The sequence below is a fragment of the Amphibalanus amphitrite genome, unplaced genomic scaffold (genome assembly GCF_019059575.1).
Source record: "Amphibalanus amphitrite isolate SeventyFive unplaced genomic scaffold, NRLGWU_Aamphi_draft 000453F_arrow, whole genome shotgun sequence".
NCBI lineage: Eukaryota > Metazoa > Arthropoda > Thecostraca > Balanomorpha > Balanidae > Amphibalanus > Amphibalanus amphitrite.
The window spans coordinates 368682-387985 of NW_024881947.1; the positions used below are offsets into that span (position 1 = coordinate 368682).

The window sequence follows — 19304 nt, forward strand, 5'->3', positions numbered from 1 at the left end:
GGGGGTATTTTTTGCCCCCCCTCCCTTCAGCCCTTTCGATATATCTCCAGAACCGCTGTACCGATCGTCAAACTCGTATCTCGGATTTTTCCTAAAGGTCATATGAGGTCAGGTCATTATAGTGACCTCACCATTATAAGTCAATGGGGAAAAATAAAAACTGCTATTCTGGCGCCGGGAACGATCTCCAACTATCTCAAGCACACAGAATCGTGTTTTGATGCACTCCTTGCAAGATTAGATGCGTTACTTATGCAATGTTGACCTTGCGTGACGTCATTTATGACGTCATCAGGATCATATTAGTTTTTCGTCAATAACTCCCGAGCAAATTGAGCTAGCGAGTCGGGAAAGCCACCAATGGACTCAGGAAGACCTGCCGAATCGAATGACATGCGACATGACCTCCTTCGACCAACTTCATGACTTGGGGGTGATGACCTGACCGTGACCTGAAGTCAACACCATTAGTTGACCTGACCCAAACAAAAGTATATCATTCGACACGCCTGAGCGAGGCGAACACGATACTACCAAAATCGCGGCTCTGCGATCGTTTTTTTGCGAAGTTATTCACCAAAAACTGAACCTTACCTTGGGGCACTTGACCTGACCTCAGAGGTCACCGGTTGACCTAGGACCTTAAAATCGGGTACCAATCTCTGCGTCTCGTAACGGCGCACACGCTCATTTTTCCGCGACGCGCTAGCTCCACCAGGGCGAAACGGCGAGGGGGTCGTACCCCCCCCCCCCCGCACCCACCCCACCCCCCTCGGCCGGCTCGTATGTAGAAAATCAATAGGTCCGGCGAGGGTTAAAGCGACGGGGCGCGTCAAAAGGACCTATAGGCTTCGTCTGATCGCCAAAATAACGGTCACAATCGATTCCTCAGTCGAAGGTTCCAGACCTGTGGCTAAAACCGACGGGAGACGATCCGAGACAGGAGCTGACGGCGACTCTCATTCACCAGTTCAGCAGCACTCGCCTGGTATTTTGATTGAAAGCAATCCGTTTCCCGAAACGGCCTCTTTATTCAAGCAAAACCAATTACAACAATTACAGCGATCAATGCCTAGAACAGTTTTATTTTTGCAATTACAACAATGCACCTTTTCATCACCAAGCTGGATAAGTGAGGGGAAACGGCGAGAATCGGCATATTTTCGTTTCAATGTGCATTTGACGTGTGGGTCTGATCCTCCACCGATCACACCGAACCCAGTGCCACCCAATGCCCCTATAGTCCACCTATGACTTAGACAATGCCTACCCATGTGAAATCGCACGGTCCCTGTGTCCCTCAGACGGTCAGCCGCTGACGGTCAGCCTCAGTTGGCGGCCGGGTCGCTGCAGTACTCGCCGTCGGCGGCGTTGGCCGAAATCCAGGAGAGCGCATCGGTGACCCTGGCGTAGACGCCCGGGTAGTTGGGATCGGCGCAGCCGATGCCCCACGAGACGACGCCGATCAGCGAGTAGCGGTTGTTCTCGAGGCTGACCAGCGGGCCGCCGCTGTCGCCCTGACACGAGTCCTTGCCGCCGGTGCCCAGCAGGCCGGCGCAGAGCATGTTGGAGGTGATGGAGTAGTCCGAGTAGGCCGACTGACACGCCGAGTTGCTGATGACGGGGACGGTGACCTCACGCAGCGTGGTAGCCTGCGGGCCGTCCGGCGAGGTGGTGCCGAAACCGGTGACGATGGCGTCGGCGCCGACAAAGTCGTTGGAGGCAGTCGGCAGGCAGGCGGGCGCGATTTTATTGTCGGCGGGGAAGATGATGGCCGTGGCCAGCTTCAGCAGCGAGAAGTCGTTGGCGTTTGTGCCAGAGTTGTAGTTGGGATGATTCTTGATCTGGGCGATGTTGAAGCGGATCTCTCCGTCGTCCTGGTTGATGAGGTGCTCGCGCAGCAGGACCTGGATGCTGCCGGCCGACGTCCCGGCCGTGCAGTGGGCCGCCGTCAGCACGTAGCGGCTGTTGATGACGGTACCGCCGCACCAGGTGCGATTGTCGCCCGTGCTAACCAGACCTGCCTGCCACGGGTACTCGTTGGCCTCGGTCTCCACGCCGCCGACGATGCGCGAGGCGCGGTTGACGTTGCCGCAGGCGCAGTTGTCGGCGGGCGGCGGCGGCGCGGCCGTGGTGGTCGGAGGCGACGCCTCGCCGACCGTGACAGCGCACACGAACCCGGAGCGCACCACCGAGTAGTCGGTGTGCCAGTGGATCGCCATCTGGTCGATGGCGGCCACGCTGCTGGGCCCATTGGAGCCGCAAAACTTGTTGCCGTTCAGAGACAGCCAGTCGTACGCGCAGCTCGAGTGGGACTCGACGTCGAACTGCGAGCACGTCACCGACAGCTGGTCGCCGGCCTGGTCGGCGTACAGCTGGTAGTAGCAGTCGACGTCGTTGCTGTAGTCGCCGTCGCCGTCGGTGATAGTGTGCTGGCCGAGCGCCAGCCGACTGCGACCGCAGCTGAGCTGCGAGCCGGCCGGCACCACGGTCGGCTCCACCACCGTCACCGTGCACCGGTAGCCCGACCGGACGACGCTGTAGTCGCTGTGGAAGTCGATGTCGAGCTGAGGCGCGGCCACGGTCGACGGCCCGCTCGACCCGCAATACTTGATGCCGTTGACTCGGAGCCAGTCGTACCGGCACTGGGAGTGAGACTCGAGGTCGAACGCCTCGCAGCTCAGCTCGAGGTCCTTGCCGGTGTCGGTGGTGAGTGTGTAGACGCAGTCCTCGTCGTTGGGATAGTTGGACGGGTAGTTGGGCGACTCGATAACTGCCGTCGAGCCCTCGGCGACCACATGAGAGCCACAGGACAGGGCGTCAGAGCGCGGACTCGGAACGCCGGTGTCGCCCTTAGGAGCTGGCTTCCTTTTTTCGGGAGGCGGCTTCTTACCCTCAGGCCCCCGATTGTTCTCTTCAGGTTCCGGCTTCTTCTCTTCAGGAGGCGGCTTCTTGTCCTCAGGGGGCGGTTTCCTGGGATCCTTGCTCTGGAGCGTGCTGGGCAGCGCCAGAGCGCCGGCCAGCAGGCAGCCGAGCAACAGCAGCTGACACGTCTTCATCCTGTGACCTCCGGAGAGCAGAGAGCTGACTGGGACGCCGACACCACGGGATATGCTCTATTTATACCGCCGGGGGTGCCGCTCTCAGCTGCAGCAGATGCGCAGAAAATCAGCTGAATCAGCTCAGGCTTGACAAGCGATTACAGATGGCATGAAAACGAGCACATCCACAGCGGTTGATGCAAAGACTTCGGGCCGTCGGACACCTTCACACAGGTGTTCTGCGCGATCGAGATAAATGTGGTTGGCTGTTCAGGATGATACTGCAATAAAGCTGCAAGAGGACCGCAAATGTGGCGACGTGGGCCTCTGCCCTCTGAACTTTGTGCAATATGTGATTGTGGACTAGGTGGCGCTGAGCTCACGTCCATGAAGTTAGCGTCAGCAACAGCAACGAGTACAGCGTCGGATTCAGAATCGCATTAAAAACTCGTATCAGGTCAATTGGGGAACTGGGAGCACGAATCTGACATTTATTTTGACCTAGCTCCCTCCTTCATCCCTTAATCGTTCCTTAACCCGCGACCTGGTGGGGGGGGGCTATTTTTTGCCCCCCCCCTCCAGACTTTTCGATATATCTCCAGAACCGCTGCGCCGATCATCACCAAACTTTCAGTACCCTCCCGGACATCAATTTTACATATGGTGACCAAAATTTTTCCAAAGGCTATGATAGGTTGGCCGGAAATGACGTCAGAGTGACGTCATGTTCTGCCGTTTTCGACCCAAAAAAGGGTTTCGCGGGAAGAGCTGTCAGGCCTATAGCTTTGCAAATACAGAAAAATTATGATGACATAAAAGCTGTAGAATTGACAGGGCTACAAAACTGCTATCTCGAATTTTTAAAATTTTTGGATTTTGACCCCCCAAAATCAAAAAATAACTTTTTTTGGATATAACGATCAAAAAATCCAAAAAGTTTTTTGAATTTCGCAAAAACCGGTATACATGTGATAGTCCTTACCGCCTTCCATCCACATACCAAATTTGAGATTGATACCTCTTTTTTTGGCGAGGTTATAGCGAAAAAACTGTTCAAAATTGATGACGTCAAATTTTCAAACTCAATTTTTAGCAATTCTAGACCCTGTAGCGCAAAACAAAGACCACCATTAGACTCCCCGTGACGAGCTGCATCGAATCAATACCCATTTTATGCAAAACTATCAACTTTAAAATTTGACCTTTTTTGGCCTGACCTTGACCTGACCTTGACCTGAATTTCACCAGAAAGTGACCTAAGCCGTACCTGATAGTCTTATAACCAACACCATTGAGTTGGAAATGAAAAATTGGCCCTAAAACATGCATCACACAACCTTAGTAAAGTTGGGCTCATGTGACCTGACCTGTGACCCTTGGTGACCTGACCTGTGACGTGACCTGGTATTGTCAGTGACCTCTAATAGCAACATATCTACTAGGCAACTGACGCCCTATCGCTGATTCTCGACAAAATGCGTTTTCCTCGGTGTTATAGCGCATTCCCTAGAAGACCCGTGAACGGTGAAACATTTCATTTTTGACCTGACCTGTGACGTCATCGGTGACCCCAAGGTCAATGAAATTTGGTTTCCTTAGACAAATTTGACAGGCCTTTCGAACGCCGTTTGAATTTTGCGGATCCGTCCAGTAGTTTCGGAGATACGAGGGGGGGGGGCAAAAAATAGCCCCCCCCCCCCACCAGGTCGCGTTATAAACAGACCCCACCGGCGCGGGTTAACCCGCGCCCTGCTGGGGAGGGGTGTTTGAACACTCCCCCCCTTGTGGTTTTTCGCGAATATCACAAAAACGGCGGCGCTCCGCGCCGCCGTTTTTGGTACACCTTATCATACATCAATTCTACACATGTTGTGAAAGTTTCAGACCAAGGTCATTCAAGGTCAGGTCACCAGGTCACTTGAAGTGACCTCACCTCATAAAAAGTTTCAATGTCTGTCAAAGCTACACCGAGTGACCGATCGCTTTGAAACTTTCAGCGATTGCTAAGAGCAATAGCATGTACAAAATGTATATCTCAGAATTTTGATATCGATGACCTAAGGTCAGGTCAATTTTGCGACCTCCCCATTATAAGTCAATGGGAGAAAATTGAAATGCGCCTCTTTTGGACGAAAGACATTATAAACACTCCCAAACACTGAATTACAAGTGGTTTAGACACACTGAACATGAAAATGGTGTCCGTGACCCCTGTTTATGCCCTGAGGTCATCTTAGGTCACGAATGGTATTTAACAGTTTTTCGCAAATAACTTTTGATAGAGGCATGCTAGAGCGATGACAACGCCTTAGATGTGTTCAGCTCGACGATACGGATCGACTGATATGCAACATGACCCTTTCCGGTCAGGTCATGACCTTGACCTGAGGTCAAATTTTCAAGTTGACCTTTCAAGGTCAAGTTATAGTTCATTCGATGCGTCTTGACGAGAGGAACACGATGCCGGTAAAAGTAAGCTCGTACAAGACTTGGGTCAAAAGTTATTGCAGAAAAACTGTTTCCGAAAAAAATCGGCTATTTTTGCAGTTTTTGCCCCCTGCAGGCAAAGCCGTTGACGTTAGGTCAAATCTGAGAAAATTACTCAGAAAGGGCGTTAATAGGGCTATCGAATGCGCTTTTCCGCGGCGCTGTAGCTCTATTGGTTCCCGAGTTATGCGTTGGCTTCTTGGAAATTGTTGACATTCGACCTGGAAATCGGCGAAATTTTGCCTTCAATGACCTCTGGTGACTTGACCTTTGACCTGACCAAAAAATTGACCGAAGTGATTTCGTCATTATTTTTGACGCTCTTTCGAACGCCGCCTTCCGCGTATCGCTACGTGGCCCAGGAGCCGAGTTAGAAGGGGGGGGGTGTTCAAACACCCCACCCCCCAGCAGGGCGTGGAAATCCAGGACCCCCAGCCGGGCGCGGGTTAAAGGACGGGGTGCGTAGAAAGTGCCTCAAGGCTTCGTCTGATCGCCAAAATAATGGTCGCAATCGATTCCTTTGGTCAATATCTAACCTCAGTCGAAGGTTTCATTCAGACCTGTGCCTCATATCCCTCATCCCTTAATCGATCGTAAGCCCTCGCCCGCAGTGCGGGCCCCGCACATGCCATTTTCCCACCCTAGAACGCACATGGGAGGGGGGGGGGGGCACCCCGCACCATTTCGTTCCTGCTGGAGATACAGCTTCGCGGCAAAGACCAACAGATTCTTGGGGAAGAGACGAATCCAATGGTATCCAATTTTACCTCATTAGGTGGTCAGCTCAAACTAAAAAATGTTGCTGTTTGGGTCCCCCGTTGGAATGTCACGTGCGGTGCCCATCATACGAGTACACCGATGGCTCTGCCGTTTGTGGTGCCAAGCAAGCTAGAACAGCTCTTTGTCACACATCCGACTAGGTTTTTACTGGCTGTGGTCATTTCAGGTCAAGCTAGGTCAAGGTCAATGATATGTGTTTGCATGTCTGTGTGTGTCTGTGTGTATACTGATGTGTGCACGGATTGTTTTTGTATTACATGAGATTATGATCTGAGAAGCTTCTATCAAAAATGCAGTAAAAAAAAAACTTCACGAAAAGACGATGCGGCATAGCCCGGTAAGCATTCCATAAGCACAATCTGCATTCCTGGTTAGGAAGCACACGAGTAAGCAAAATATGGCAAAACACCAAATGCACGTTAATGGGACCGTATTAGAGCCGGCGATGATCACGGAACATTAGTGTCGGGGCAGACTGCGGCGGGGCAGACTGCGGCGACCCCTAGGAGGAACAATTGGGGAGAGCAACGTTCGACGGGTGGCAGCGCTGGACGAGATAATCGGGCAATACTTTGATAGTGATGGGAGAGAAATAATGTCAGTGTTTGCCCTCACCAGGCATGTTGCCACGACAATGGCAGAATGTAGTGTAGTACCCCTCCCCGGGCCCGCCGCGGGCTGGCAGCGGCGGCCGGAGCCGGTCCGACCTTTAGCCGGCCGGGTCAGGGAACCGGGACGGCCGCGCCGCGGCGCCGCGCCCGGGCGGCCGGGAGACGGAGTCGGGTGCCCGCCGGCGAGCCGTCGGCAAGGGCGCGGGGCACATTAGTCGAGTTGAATGTTCACTGTTCAGTCTTGAGTGGCGAGTGATGTATGTGTGAATCGATATGTGAGCAGCAAAATCCAACAAGAAAGCAGAATCCGTGAAGGAGGGGCGGCGCTGGCAAGCATCACCACCATAGTCTTCCTACGCCGAACGGGTTCCACACCAACGTGCATCAGCGAGAGTAAAACTAGGATCCTAACAGACCCGCCCACCGCCCCACCGTCACCCCATTCCTTCCCACGTCTCCTTCCCCTCCGCTCGGGGCGTCTTTCAGCTACGCAAGAAGGAATCGGCAGACACAGGCACCTGGGCGAGCGAGGAGGGGAAGTTGAGACCGTGTTTCCGCCAAAAGAGAAAACAACCAAGGTAGGTGGTAGGTAACTACACCTGCGCTATCTACATCAGCTGCCCCGCATGACACTAATAGTATATTATCTATTCAGCTACGATACATTGGTCATCACAGACTCAGTATCGGCGATGTAAGCATATAAAACGCTCGTCGACATAATACGAAATGACGAAGTCCCTTATCGCTCACCGCCCGTCGCGATCTACTGGGACCGGCATGGACGGATTATTCTATTGCAAACCAAACATTCATCACTCAGTGGATCCCACGTAAGCTCATCAAACCACACAGAGATACTGCATCGCAAGCCTTTCCAAAGGGCACAGCTAAATATTCGCTTACACAGACAGAATGAGGATGCCATACCTTTGAACAATGAACCGTTGAGAATCATTAGATAGGAGTTAACTCAAAGTGAGATGTGGTTTAAAATTGATTGGATTACATATGTAAGACACGTTACGATGAGAATGCACCGCAACAGGTAAATGTTTTTTACACCATTAGAGTAGCAATAGTGTCAATGTTAACATATCGCCATATGTCAACTGGTAGGTACTCATAAAACAGTTGCAGCAGGACTCGTCAATCACGTTCCGTAGATTTACCGACGACTTATATATCACAACACCGTTGAAACATCCATCGTCCGTTGAAAAAAAACTTAAGTAAGGGCAATCAATAAGACAATTTTATAGACGATACGGTGAGCATAAGGAGATGTCTGAGGATTAGAATGGGCGAACAAAACATGCTTATGCATGGACCTGAAATGCTTAAAAACGTCGCAATGAAAATCAGCAAAGCAGAATTCAACTGCAGGTCCAAGTTGCCCCTAAATCTTACACATTTAAAAAAGCAAATGACGATTAACACCTAGTAGTGTGTCGAAATGAGAAAGAGAAAAACGGATTCAGCAATCGATTATCATGATACCATCATAACATTGTAAGTCACATAAGAAGGCACTGATCCACTCAGCGTCTCACCACTGGACCGTTGGTGCTATGCTCCCCACCACTACGTTCGTTTCCACGCGGGTTTCGCACTCGATCTCTTTCTCATCATCTTTGGCTCACACTGGGCGTAGCCCTCCCCAGATCCTTTCTTGCATATAATCGCGGTCCTGGGCTTCCTCTACGTCACTGAACTTAGCACCGCTCCGCCGACCCGAGACCCTCTCACTGGCGGCGTCCTAGCTCTGCCGATCTGAAGTCAACGTTCTGCACAGCACGGGACGAACAGACTGCCCTGCCATGACCTACCTACCGCGACCTGCTGTGACCTGACATGGCCTATCGTCCGGTGGCCGATCAGACCGCCACCTCCGGCGCCTCTTCCTCCCTCTCAATGTTGGTGTACTGCCGCGACCGCTTCACGTTCTCGATGGCGGTCTGCAGCTGCGGCTGCAGGTTCTTGGCGCCACGCGCCAGCCGCCGCCGCTGCACGAAGATGACGCCCACCAGCACCACGCAGGCGGCCAGCGTCAGCATGCCCAGGATGACGGAGGCGGCCGAGGCGCGCGCCGGCGCCTGCTGGCACTCCATCTCGCGCAACTGCATGATGGGCCGGCCGGCATTGGTGAGCGGCCGGCCCGCGTAGCAGCGGTACTTTTCGTGCTCGAGCGCGCGCGTCTGCGTGGTCATGAGCCAGTGGTAGAGCGGCTGGATGTTGCAGTCGCAGATGAAGGGGTTGCCGGTCAGCCGGACGGTGAACATGTCGTCCCGCGCGGCCAGCTCGTCCAGCATGGCCGTCGTGTTGGCGTCCAGCCGGCGCAGCATGTTGTACTCGAGGCCCAGGTGCTTCAGCTTCGGCAGACACTTGGCGGCCAGGTTAACATCCGTGAGTCGGTTGTTGCTGAGGTAGAGCTGCTCCAGCGACGGCAGGTGAGCGAATACGCACGGGTCGCGCAGCACCCAGATCTCATTCTGCTCCAAGTGGAGCTTCTTCAGCTTGGTGAGCTTGCTGCCCTGAAAGATGACCTCCAGGCTGGCCATGTACCAGCGCGCGTCCACCTTTTCGGTGAAGGAGTTGGTGAGGTGCAGCGCCTCCAGGTTGACAAAGTTGCTGAAGACGCGCGGGTGGCGCTGCTTGTCGACGATGGAGAGGTTGTTGTGGTTCAGGATCAGCGTCTTCACGCTGGAGACCCGGTGGAACGCCTGGCCGTCGATGTCCGTGATGCCGTTGTTCTGCATGTCGATCGTCTCCAGGTCGTCAAAGTTGAACTCTGTTCCGAACAGGTTGGGCGGCAGGCGCTCCAGGAAGTTGCCGGTGAAGATGAGCACCTCGGTGTTGTCCGGCAGCGCGCTGAGCGCGAACGGGTCCGTGAAGCGCGTGTTGGTACAGTTGACCACAAACTTCTCGCCCTGGTTCGCGTACATGGCCATGGCGCAGACGCAGCGACCCTGGAACGCCTTGGGACAGCCGGTGTGGTCCGTCCCGTACAGGTCATCATCGTCCAGCGTCCCTCCGAGGCCGGACGTGGGCGCCGCGGTCGTCTCGGAGGTCAGCACCTTGGACGAGTCGTGCACGATGCTGTTGACGCCCTTGGACGGTAGCACGTGGTCCTTGGAGAAGGTGCCGGTCCGAGGTTCGGCCAGCGAGCCCAGCGTCAGACTCAGCAGCAGCAGCCATCGAGCCATGGTGTGCCAGTCCCTGCAAAAAGAGGAGTATTCAAAATATGTTGGTCTATTTAACCATGTTGGACAAAATTGAAACGATTTCACGAATGCAAGAAGCTTAACACCCTTGGAGTGCCCTGTCTTGCAGTCGAATTTCATAAATGAATAAAAGTGTTCGCCAGCAAAAGCATCGTTAAGATATTAAACATTGGAACGCTGTAAAGGCATGCGTTGAACTAGGTTTTTTTTTAACCTTCCATTTATTGACTTTAAAGACAGCAAACGCTTCCATTTCACTGGACCCACCAGCTAAGTGCACTTATCTAAGACAAGTTACACGACGGCTCATACACCTCTATGCATTGCAAAATATAAAACGAGTGAGTACATAAATATGTTAATCTGAGACGTTAGCTGCCAAAACGTGCGTAGCCCGTCCCGAAACCATGATTAGGGTGAGTATTCAGAGAAAGCACGACACAACGGGACACAAGTAAATGAGTAACTCAGCGGGGAGCAGAGGACTAGCGTGAGTGGATTACAGAGATTGCACGTGGGTCAGTGACGAGTCGCGGCGCAGTGCACGCCGTCTTTGGTGTCAGTGAGCGCCCGGCACGGCTGTACCGAGCCGGGGAGGTTAATACAGGCACATGACGATTGCACAACGGACAGCAGTGGACGGCGGAGGTGACAGCGGTGGCAGTGACGGTATCCGCTTCGGCGCCTCTCGTCAGCGGTTAATACTGGTGGGTGGCCGGCAGGGCGGCAGGGCCGAGCGCGGAATACGTCATCACTGGTCCGGTCCGGTCCGATTCCGTCCAGCGAACCAATTGTTCGCAGCGGCCTACACTAGTCCAGTAAGTTAACTCTCTAACAGCCATTATAACATTAAGTAGACGGGTATATAATAATCTCCAGTTTCCATCAGTCTGTCTTCCTAACGAGGCGCACGGCTTACGAATCTTCAGTAGCTGCTTTCCGGCCAGCGAGCGAGTGAGGAGCGATTGGGACGGATTGTTTGTGCTTGACGCGGTGTCTTCGAGGGGGGGGGGGCAGACAGAGCCCGGCGCGCAGACACCACTCCGCCCAGCCTCACGGTAGCGACTGCTGTGTTTGTTCCCATATAAAGCTGCCAGTTTTAGCTACCACCCGTCTGCAACACAGGGCGTGTCTATACATGAGGCAATATACAATACAGTGACATCTGCCCTGCCCTGTTAACACGCAGGCAACCTACATCCTCCCCACACGACTGTGTTCGTGTTGCTCTTACTGAACGTCGTACGTCCGTCGGCGGTTCCTCGCTCACCGCCGCGTCCGACGCCCGTCGATCTCCCGTCCGTCCGATCACCGACTATCAGCTACCAGAGCTGGTGGTGGTCGTGCAGGTTACGGACCTCACGGCTGGCCGGCCGGCACGGACTCGCCGACGAGCCGTGGCTGTGACGACTGAACGAGGGCGACCCGTTGATTCCGACCATCGAAGTGACTTCATACCCATTCTTCATCGGTGATCGCCTCTTGTTGGGATAGAACAGCTCATCCTCTTCGCGGTCTGAGAAGAATCCCGGGTAGACGACAAAGTTGTTCGTCTGCGGGCAGGGCTGTCGCAGTCCGCAGTGTTTGGCCAAGAACGATGTGAGCTTATCCGAGGGCCGGTCAATGGCCAGATGCACAGGCTCCACTCGCTCCGTCTGCAGCATCGCGTCGAACAGCTGTCGTCCGTAGCCGTGCCTCTGCAGCGACTCGTGCACGTAAAAGTCCAGCACGCTGACAGGCATCACCTCGTTCTGGCCACCGGAGGAGTCCAGGATGAACAGACGCTTCCGGCCTACCTTCAGAAAGCCCACGCAGATGTCGGCGCCGTCCACCGACCTGTCAGGGTGCTTCCTGGTGATAATGTACACAATGTGATTCTCTGAAGTCCTCAGCTTCTCCATGGTTGTGATGACCTGTGAGAGACCCTGAGCACGTGCTGATGCAGCTCCCATTCTGTCCAACACTTCACCCAGTGCCATCTTGCTGGATGGGTCAAGTCTGCAGAAGTGTTTGTAGTAATACTCTGAAGGAGTTGATGAATTCAGGGATCCATCAACCACTTTTGGAGTGAGATCTCGTCCGATGATCATCAAATCTTCAGGGAAAATAGAATCCAACGAAAATTGAAAGTTCATGACTAATTTTCCGGTTGATTCTGCCAATAAACACACAGGCTGCCACCAAAGTTTCAATACACTGATAATTTTAGTCCTCAAGCTCACACCTGCCGCGCCAAACCTGCGAGCGTGCCGCCCCGACGTGGCGTTGAACTAGGTAGGTACGCAACATTATTAGGCTGTATTTAAACGAAACTCACGCAATTTCCAATCAATTGCACGATTCACATGAAATTCAGAATGTCAGAAGCAATTCAGAAGAATCATTTACGTTTGTGCGGAAAGACTAAAGAAACGAATAGGTACCGCATTTAAAATTCAGTTATTCAGCGTCCTGCGGAGAGACGATCGGCTCATGCATCCGTCAGAGGAGTGGTGTCCTTGACTGGAGCGAGGACGGGCTATCACGACCATCAGTCGCCCGAGACGGGAGCGGGCGCCGGGTCACGCGCAGACAGAGTCGCTGCACCGAACGGGCTACCGGCGATCGGAGAGCGGTACAGCGGTGTGCGTGGGTGCGCTGCGCGCGTGTCACTTTCACCAGCTGATCGGGTGGAGTGCGGCGGCGCAGGCCAGGACGACAGGCTATAGAAGGTCGAGCGGCGACCGGTCACCCCACCGTTCCGTGCTTCTATCCATGGGTGTAACTTTGTATACTTTCGAGGTCCCATGTGGGACCCCAATGCGAACATTTGGGACCCCAATTGTCATTTTGGGACCCCAATAGTGGAGGCCCCCGAGACGCACCAGCTACTTTACAAATGGAGGTCCGATATTCATATAGAAGGTTCTCTGTATAAATAGGAGGCCCCTTGGATAAATAAGAGGCCCTGTTGGACAGATGGGAGGCCCCCTGGACAAATAGGAGGCCCCCTGAACAAGTAGGAGGCCCCCTGAACAAGTAGGAGGCCCCCTGAACAAGTAGGAGGCCCCCTGAACAAGTAGGAGGCCCCCCGGAAAACAGGAGGCCCCCTGGAGAAATAGGAGGCTCTCTGGACAAGCAGGAGGCCTCCTGGACAAATAGGAGGCCCTAGACAAATAAGAGGCCCCTAGACAAATAGGAGGCCCCATGGACAAATAGGAGGCCCTCTGTACAAATAAGAAGCCCTCTGTACAAATAAGAAGCCCCCTGAACAAATAGGAGGCCCCCTGGACAAGTAAGAGGCCCTCTGTACAAATAGGAGGCCCCTGCAAAAATAGGAGGCCCACTGGACAAATAGGAGGCCCTAGACCTAGACAAACAGGAGGCCCCTTTCACAAAAGGAGCCCTGGACAAACCTTTTACAAAAGGAGGCCCCCTGGATAATTAAGAGGCCCCCTGGACAAATAGGAGGCCCCATGGACGAATAGAAGGCCCCTGGATAAATAGGAGGCCCCCTGAACAAGAAGGAGGCCCCCTGGATAAAGAGGAGGCCCCCTAAAAATAGGAGCCCTCTGGATAATAGGAGGCCGCTTGGAGAATAAGAGGCTTCTTTAACCAAAAGGAGGCCCCCTGGGCAAATAGGAGGCCCCTGAACAAGTAGGAGACCCGCTGGACAAATAGGACAAATAGGAGGCCCGCTGGACAAATAAGAGGCCTCTTGGACAAATAGGAGGCCCCCTAGAAAAATAGCAGGCCCCTTGAACAAATAGGAGGCCCCCTGGACAAATAGGAGGCCCCCTGTACAAATAGGGGACCTCTTGAACAAAAAGGAGGCCCCATGGACAAGTAGGAGCTAGAGGCCCTCTGTACGAATAGGAGGCCCCCTGGACAAATAGAAGGCTCCCTAAACAAAAAGGAGGCCCTTCAAAAAGGAGACCCCTGGACAAGTAGGAGACCCCTGGACAAATAGGAGGCCCCTGCACAAATATGAGACCCCTGGTCGAATAAAAAAACCCTGGATAAATAAGAGGCTTCTGGACAAATAGGAGGCCCTGAACACGTAGGAGGCCCCCTGGATAAAGAGGAAGCCCCTGGAAAATAGAAGCCCCCTGGATAAATAGGGGACCTTCTGGAGAAACAGGAGGCCTCCTGGACAAATAGGAGGCCCCCTAGACGAATAGGAGGCCGCTTGGACAAATAGGAGGCGCCATTAACCAATAGGAGGCCCCCTAGACAAATAGCAGGCCCTCTGTAACAGTAGGAGGTTCTCTGTACGTACAAATAGGAGACCGGCGCTCGACCTGTAGAAGCTTAGCTGTATGTACAAAAAGGAGGCTCTCTGTGCAGGTAGTCGAAGTAGGAGGCTCTCTGTACTGTACCTACAAATAAGAGGCCCCCTGGGCAACTTAGATGCTACACAAATCGGAAGTCACCTATAAAAAAGCGGGACTCTGTTGGAGTACCTGTTTGAATAGATTATTTTCCTGATATTCAAATTATTTAATCCTCGCCCGCACATGGGGGGGGGGGGCAGTGGTTGCCACCCCCCCCCCCCCCCCCCAAGGTAGTTTTTTTCTGCTCTGCACTCAACATTTTGATTGCTAGAAGCCGGATGTTTCGTACAGCTGCTTCTCTATCCTTTCTTAGCGTCCACTGAAATTTTCAAGTTTCTGTGGTTTTTGGTTTCGGAGATATTGATATGACCTTATTCTTCAGGTGATGTCATAGCCCAATTGACAAGTACCCAATATCTTGCGTTGGCTATGGGTCTTGTGAGCTTTTGACACTTTAATTTCGGCCTTTTTTGCCAGTCTTACCTCCCACCTATCATGGAACATGATGTTCGATGATGTAGAGATGCCAGGGTTAGGGTCAAGGTCAACCTAGGTCGTCTAAAAATATTGCGTTTTAGGCAAGCTGAATGTATTTTTGGTAAAAGCTTCTCAGTTCATGATCTCATGTAATATGGACACATTCACAATCGGTGCACACATCAGTATACACACAGACACGCACAGACATACAAACACATCATTGACCTTGACCTAACCTTGACCTAACAGAAATGACCAAAGCCAGCAAAAACCTAGTCGGATAATGTGACAAAGAGGTTCTAGCTGGCTTGGCACCACAATACGGCAGCGTCATCGGTATATGATGAGCAGCACACGTGATATTCCAACGGGCAACGGTGACCCCAAAGAGCAACATTCTTTAGCAACATTTTGACCTGACCTGGAAGGTCAATGACTGACCTGATGAGATAAAATTTGGTATCATTGGATTCGTCTCTTCCCAAAGAATCTGTTGCTCTTGACCGCGAAGCTTAAAATATTGTAAGAAAAAATTGTGGTGATGTTGAATAAAATACCTACACAAGCAGCGGGCCAACCCATCATATACCGATGACGCTGCCGTATTAGTGCCAAGCCAGCTAGAACAGCTCTTTGTCACACTATCCGACTAATTTGCTGGCTGTGGTCATTTCATGTCAAGTTAGGTCAAGGTCAATGATATGTGTTTGTATGTCTGTGTATGTCTGTGTATGTACTGATGTGTGCACAGATTGGTTTGTGTGTCCCTATTACATGAGATCATGAACTGAGAAGCTTTTACTAAACATGCAGTCAAAGAAACTTCACGAAAAGTAAATTCAGCTTGCCTAAAACGCAATAATTTTAGATGACCTAGGTTGACCTTGACCCTGACCCTGACATCTGTACATCGTAAAACAACATGTTCAATGATAGGTGGGAGGTAAGACTGGCAAAAAAAGCCGAAATCAGGGTGTCAAAACTCAAAAGCTCCCATGAGGCCCATAGCCAACGCAAGATATTGGGTATTCGTTATTTAGGGCATGACATGACCTGAAGAACAAGGTCATATCTCCAAACCCAAAAGCCACAGAAACTTGAAATTTTCAATGGACGCTGAGAAAAGATAGAAAAGCAGCTTTACCAAAAAAAAAAACAGGTTTCTACCTTTCAAAATGTTCAGTGTAGAGCAGAAAAACTAACTTGGGGGTGACAACCCTCCCCCCAGGTGCGGGCGAGGGTTAACCCTCACACTTCCTGGGGTCGACTAGATTCCTTGCGCAATGCTGTGCCGTTAAATTATTATTTTTCTATAATAAAGACATTTTGTTTTATTGTCGAAATTGAAAAAGGCAGAAATTTTCGTCCATTTCGGACGCCACGGGGATTATTTACATACAATGTCACCCTGCTGGCCTGGATCCAACAGTAGGGTCAGGTGACCTACGATTTCTTTATTAATATTCAAAAAAAAAATAGATCATGGCATCCGAGCTGTGACAAAAAATAAGTGACCTAAATCCGATGAGAAAACTGGATTTGGGGGTACCCTAGGTTTGGCTTCTGAGCCTCTGGCCCCCCAGTGAAAATTTCTCAGAGGAGGCCCTGGCGTGGTTCGTAAATTACCGCTTCCGCAATTGGAGGCCCCTAATTGCTTGGAGGCCCCCACTAAATGGAGGCCCCCTTGGACGTTTGGGACCCCAATGGTGATGTCAAAGTTTCACCCATGCTTCTATCCTCAGGATACAGAAATCCTTCTCCTCCACGCCGCAAACCCCTCCGGGCTGGACAGGCAACTTTATCTCATGCGGGCTGCTCCCTTGGAGCGGCACCGCTGCTCCCGAGGGAGCGCACCCCGTAGCCGGGTGCAGTGAGTGCCTTAGGGCTGGGTGGCCTGTCCTCTGGACGGGCTCAGCCCCGGCGACTCACTAGGGTGCCTGCCCAGACCAATGTCTCCCCCTATATCCTATCATCCTCCCGGCTCTGAAATGGTCTCATTGGACCGAAAGGGCCTAACCCAACAAAACAAACAAACAACAACAACAAAAACCGGTCACCCAGCCCGCTCCCTAACGTTTCATCTCTGCCGCTGCCTCCTCCAAATTAGCACTCAGTAGGATGTCTCCTGTCCGCAGGATGGACAGAAAGAAGAGCTGGACAGAGTCCGAATTGGAGGCAGTATGGTAGGCAGACAGCCCCGAGGTCGACACAGCTACGGGCAACGGAATGTCATTTAATCTTTCGTAGAAAAACTCTTCACTTTACTCTTCACTTGAGAGCGTCATTCAGCGCATGGAATAGCACGCCTGGGATGCTATGAACTTATGAAGGTAGCGCCATGCCACTGCGATGCAGCTCGATGGCTGCTGGCCGCCTGGAGTCGCCGCTGCATGGGCCCGGTGCATTTCCGGCCGGCTGACTCGCACGTGATTCCGGCGCCGTCACGTCCACTGCAGCTGCAGACAGAGACTGCAAACGGTGACATACTGCAGACTGAAACTGCAAATAGCCAGAGTGAAAATGCAGACTACAGACTGACACTGAAAACAGACTGTCCACTGAAACTGCAGACTGAAACTGGAAACGGCTACATACCGCAGACTGAGACTGTAAATTGAGACTGCAAACAGATACTGCTGACTGAGGCTGCAAGCAGAGACTGCAGACTGTGGCAGACTGCAGACTGAGACTGCAAGCGGTGACAGACTGCAGACGGTGACCTGTGACAGACTTCAGAATGAGACTATAGACGGTGACAGACTTTAGACCGAGACTTCCGGTCCTGAAACTGCAGACGACGACAGACCGCAAAAACAATATCCGGAGCCGTTAGTTTTTAATTGAGGACCCTTTTTGAAGTACCTACGTCCCCACCCCGACTGCCACCAACCTTCCACGACTGGCTGCAGACGACATTTCGCTTCTTTATGCGATATTCATTACTGAGCGATATTCATACAAAGCAAACTTTTTGAATAAAATAGGTTTTCTTTGTTAGAATAAAGCAAGTGATCGTAAATCGTGACCGCCGCGGGAAGCCCATTTCTCTAATGCCCCGGATCCGTTAGGACGTCAGAGATAGCCTGAAGACAGAGGTATGGAGTGGACAGAAGACGTTATTTAGCATTAAAAACTGTTGATAAAATGAATGAATGAATGAATGAGACGTCGCTTCATTCTATTACAATATAGCTGAATAAGTTAACCGAACAACGAAGGTTTACGGTAGCAACTTTTTATGGTTGCCTATAGACATGACACTTCCTAGGATTTCCGTTTTTGCCGAAGTAGGTAATCTTTATTCGCGACCAATGACAAGCAACGTCAGTTATCCCAGTTATCATAACCAAACTTACCTATGAGTTTCAAAGTTCCAGGTCCACTAAAGGAATATCTTCGCTAGCCAGCACGCTCGGTGCCAGCACGCTCGGTGTGCCACCGCCCGGCCGTACCTGCCTCCCCACCCGTCCCTCCCGGCCGTCACAGCCCACCGGTCCCAGCGGCACACCTGCGCACTGGCGCTGCGCAGTGCACCGCGCCGCGGCCAGCGGTCTGCACAGGATCCCGGAAAGATGATGAGATGAAAGACACTTTCAACATTTGGTGATTCGCTTTAGATGAAGACAGAAAGACTGAACAGGCAAGGGACACGCATTTGCGTCTTTCTTTTAGACCACACTGACGGTATGGAAAAAATATAATCTGTCCAGACCCCTGGCGGACAGGTGCCGGCAAAGTGGCGCCTGGAAGCCAGCGGCGCCGCCAGGTAGTTAGCAGGGGATGCGGGCAGCGGTGATGAGCGGACCAAATGCACACGATAACCCGGTAATGGGATGAACAGGTCTATCCACCCTTCAGTAAACAGGGATGACTGCCGGGAATGTCTGCGGCCGTCCAGACAATGCAACGATCTCCCAGAACGGAGAGGGACGCCGGACGAGCCCCTGCGATGATTTAACCCTCGCCGGACCTATTGGTTTTCTACATACATACGCGCCGGCCGAGGGGGGGGGGGGGGCGGCGGGTACGACCTCCCCTCGCCGTTTCGCCCCTGGTAGAGCTAGCGCGTCGCGAAAAAAAACGAGCGTGTGCACCGTTACGAGACGCAGAGATTGATACCCGATTTTAAGGCCCTAGGTCAACCGGTGACCTCTGAGGTCAGGTCAAGTGCCCCAAGGTACGGATCCGTTTTTGGCAAATAACTTCGGGAAAACGGCCGCAGAGCCGCGATTTTGGAAGCATCGTGTTCGCCTCGCTCAGGCGCGTCGAATGATATACTCTTTGTTTGGTTGAGGTCAAATTTGGGTGTTGACCTCAGCTACGGTCAGGTCAGCGCCCCCTAGGTCACGAACTTGGTCGAAGGAGGTC

At 52.4% G+C, this 19304-nt stretch overlaps 3 protein-coding genes across 3 annotated transcripts; all 3 read right to left on the reverse strand.

Annotated features, from left to right (window-relative positions):
• Positions 1-1011: 1011 nt before the first annotated feature.
• On the reverse strand, positions 1012-3095 carry LOC122391776 (transmembrane protease serine 3-like). Its single transcript, XM_043386014.1, has one exon. It carries the CDS (start codon positions 3057-3059, stop codon positions 1329-1331), a length of 1731 nt encoding a protein of 576 aa, XP_043241949.1. The 5' UTR covers positions 3060-3095; the 3' UTR covers positions 1012-1328.
• A 4451-nt stretch (positions 3096-7546) lies between these two features.
• On the reverse strand, positions 7547-18449 carry LOC122391759 (leucine-rich repeat-containing protein 15-like). Its single transcript, XM_043385986.1, has 2 exons — positions 18293-18449; positions 7547-10138 (listed from the first exon to the last, which is right to left on the reverse strand). The coding sequence occupies exon 2, from the start codon at positions 10123-10125 to the stop codon at positions 8797-8799; it is 1329 nt and encodes a 442-aa protein (XP_043241921.1). The 5' UTR covers positions 10126-10138; positions 18293-18449; the 3' UTR covers positions 7547-8796.
• On the reverse strand, positions 10346-12386 carry LOC122391761 (alpha-tubulin N-acetyltransferase 1-like). Its single transcript, XM_043385989.1, has one exon. The coding sequence runs from the start codon at positions 12276-12278 to the stop codon at positions 11466-11468; it is 813 nt and encodes a 270-aa protein (XP_043241924.1). The 5' UTR covers positions 12279-12386; the 3' UTR covers positions 10346-11465.
• Positions 18450-19304: the final 855 nt, after the last annotated feature.